Below are 3,184 nucleotides of genomic sequence, written 5' to 3'. Positions count from 1 at the left end.
AAGGAAGGAAGGAAGGAAGGAAGGAAGGAAGGAAGGAAGGGAGGAAGAAAGGAAGGAAGGGAGGAAGGAAAGAAAGGAGGAAAGAAAGGAAGGACATTAATTGTTTTCCAGTGGTTGGGGGGAAATAAAAAGCTTTGTAAGTCTGAAGCTTTGCATACTAATATCTAAAACTAATGGCTGTAATGAACAGTTAATAGCCTGGCTATTCCTGAGAATATCCTGGAGACTGAACACATAAAGAGGCTAATCCACTCAGGAAGTCAGGCCTCCGGGAAATGGGCCTGGCCTTGCATAGCTTTAAAAGCTCCAAGTGATTACAGCATGCGTCCAGGGTGGAACCACTCTTCTCAAGAAACCACGAGCCTGATCCTCATATTGATTCAAGTGACTTTTCCCTTGACCCTGACTCCAAATTTTTTATTTTGAATGGAACTAGCAGAATTGAATCAGTTCACTGTAAACAACTGGAGATCATTGACATTATTTGGAACTTGGGTCACAGTGAAAGAGGAGTTAATTCAGTAACAGCTGGGACCTAATTGAAAATCAAGTTAAACAGAACATCAGGCTTAGGAGACCTGGCGTATAATTGGCAAGGTCACTTACTAGCCGGGTAATGAGCATACCACGTAACCACACGGAAGTTTCTTTGTCTATAAAATGAAGGCACTGGTCTAGAAATCTTTAAGATGCTCTAAATTCTGGCACAGTTTCAGGACAGAACTTGCAAATGAAAAATTTAAAGTTGTACCCTGCTCTATTTTGAAAGGCTGTGAATTTAGCCATAGGAGCGTCAACAAGGCCAAAAATATGATTAAAATGTTCTAGTTGCCATTCAAATTTAATTTATAATACCTATTCCTGATTAGAAGCGCATCACACTTAAAGGAGAACTAGGTTTAATCGCATCTGCATAGCCAGTGTCCCTCAGTCCCCTGCCCTGTGTCAAGGCTGCAGCACGTGTTCGAAGTGGGTCCCTGGGCCCAGAAAGGAGCCTGGGATATCAGCAAAATCAAGCCAGACGGTAGAGCTCTGCCACTGCCCTGCTAACCACGATGCCTTGTTTCCTCATTTGTAGAACATCAATAAGACATTTTAAGTTCACATTTGAAACTGGAAAGACCTTTGAAACATTATTTTTTTTACTGTATTTTAAGCACTTTAGTCAATATTGACCATGCAATGTGAATTCATGAAAGCAAAAGTTAAGAGACTTACTTACCAGGAATCCTATTGAGGGTCACCCAGAAATGTTCATCAGGACTGTAGGTGTCCTTGGACCAGGACAGTAGGTCAAGTGCATGCTGGTCCTGGAGGACGAAGTTAGCGAATTCCCTTGTGAGGGCCACATAGGCAGTGCCAAAGTAAATGGTTATGTTGTGAGGAGGGGAAGTTTTCAATTTTTCTGTTTTATGCACATAGGAATTTTTTGTGTCTAATATTTCTTGGTGGATGTATTTAGTCCGTCCAATAGCATGATCGGGGGGCAGCACCCCCGGGGTAATGTTTTTCCCTTTGAAGCCTTTCAGATACTGAACAATTTCCTTGTTGGTTTTCAAGGGGAAGTCTTGCCCACAGGTGTTGATGGCGTACTTCCACGGGACCTCGGAGGCCACCAGGTCTCTCAGGCAGTTCAGGTCCGCCTGGAGCCTGGAGATCCCACCATAGACAACCGGCTCCATCTTGGAAGCCAGAAAGGCATTCGGGAAGCAGCTCAGCAATCGCTCCACCGCATCTTTAAACTCAGCTGCTGCCTTTTCGTCCACATGGACGCAGTAGACATTTTGGGGCATGTAAATAGCTCTGAAGAGCCTCTCGAAAGTTCCAAATTCTTTGTGGATGGTCATTGAGTAAGCCAAAGGGAACCCAGCCTCTTCTTCAGAGAGCGTTTCTGTTATATAGTGACTCTGAACCATGTATTCATAACAGGCAGATCCACTGAGGGTAGTTTTCAACGCATTCTCTGTTAAGTAAAAAACCTTCCCCTTAAGAATCTGATGACAGGTTTCTGCTAAGAGCGAAGCATTGGTAAGAGACGTCCTCAGAAGACGTTTCTTCTCCAAAAGCTTGTTATTGTAAACAAATACGAAAATCAGGGCCGTGACGAGAGACACACTAAAAAGACAGTGCTTCCAAGAGCCCATTATTCAAAACCAGGAAATGAGTAAAATGTCTCTTGAGATCTGACGAGAGTGGAGATAAATATTTAACTTACATTTTCTCCAGAATCCATTGTCATCCTTTCGGTACATGCCGTTCTGATGGGCTGTTTCATGCCCTTCCAGCGGACCGTTCTCGTACTTTTTCTTTCTTCCATTTACAGCTGTGTTGCATTTCCACCTTTCTTTGATGCATTTCTGAAGTAATTCCTTTGGATTTGCTTTGCTCAGTCTCCCACTAATCAGCAACCTGTTCCTACACAAAAATAAGTTACCTCAGGAAGGTTGTGATTCCAGTGTGCCCACCTGTCCCCATAGTAAAATCACTAAAGGGCGAGGGGCCACCCTGCTAGTCATTGCCACAAGACTCAAACCCGGCCTCTTCTTGTGGCCAAAGGTTGTCAACTGTGTCAGCTCCCCAGCTTCCTGTTAATCATTGCGCTCAACTGACTGAGCTTGTTTGCTTAAAAGGCACTGCCAAGTTAAAAGCGTCAGTTCTAAGCATGTGAACACCGCCTGGAGAGATATTCTGTCAATAAATATTTAGTGCTTAAAAATAAAATATTTAACTCTGTCTTTTTCCACACGCACCCCCCATCTCCATATTGGCTGGGCACACTATAAAGCAAGGCATATGACTGACTATTGAGTCAAATCCTTTCCAGGACTTAATTTTCTCTGCTGTTAGATAAGGTCTTTTACAACACACATTAGCAACCTTACCTCACCACCTAATTTACTCCACAAAGTGACTGGGGTACTCTGAATAAAAGCTTTTTTTTTTTTTTAAAGCCAAAAAAAAAATAAAATAAAGAGCTCGTCATCATCCAAAACTTATGTAGAGGCTAAAGCTGGACGTCAAGTTTATTTCACCCAAGCCCAGAGGGGATACAGGAGAAGCAGCCTGATGCCTGCAGAGGTAGGAGACAGGAGCTATCTCAGTTTGGGACCATCCAAAATTGAAGAAGAGAAGGTCCTTAGATTCAGATTTATAAACCCTTTCAAAGGAGTTTCCTTAGCTGAAA

General features: G+C 43.0%; 1 protein-coding gene across 2 annotated transcripts in view; it reads right to left on the bottom strand.

Moving 5' to 3' along the window:
* Positions 1-2,938, bottom strand: part of LOC102770938 (N-acetyllactosaminide beta-1,6-N-acetylglucosaminyl-transferase) — a 22,756-nt gene extending 19,818 nt beyond the window's left edge. Inside the window, exon 1 of one of the 2 annotated variants that reach the window (XM_006758742.2) lies at positions 1,223-2,938. In XM_006758742.2, coding sequence (XP_006758805.1) covers positions 1,223-2,144 — 922 coding nt within the window. In that variant the 5' untranslated portion in view covers positions 2,145-2,938. The remainder of the gene's footprint in view (positions 1-1,222) is intronic. The other variant, XM_006758743.2, reaches the window with a different exon arrangement.
* Between the last annotated feature and the right edge of the window lie 246 nt (positions 2,939-3,184).

The sequence above is a fragment of the Myotis davidii genome, unplaced genomic scaffold (assembly GCF_000327345.1).
Source record: "Myotis davidii unplaced genomic scaffold, ASM32734v1 scaffold1413, whole genome shotgun sequence".
In the NCBI taxonomy this organism is placed as follows: Eukaryota; Metazoa; Chordata; class Mammalia; order Chiroptera; family Vespertilionidae; genus Myotis; species Myotis davidii.
The sequence above is the reverse complement of the archived record's forward strand: the minus strand, read 5'-3'. Positions and strand labels throughout refer to the sequence as shown.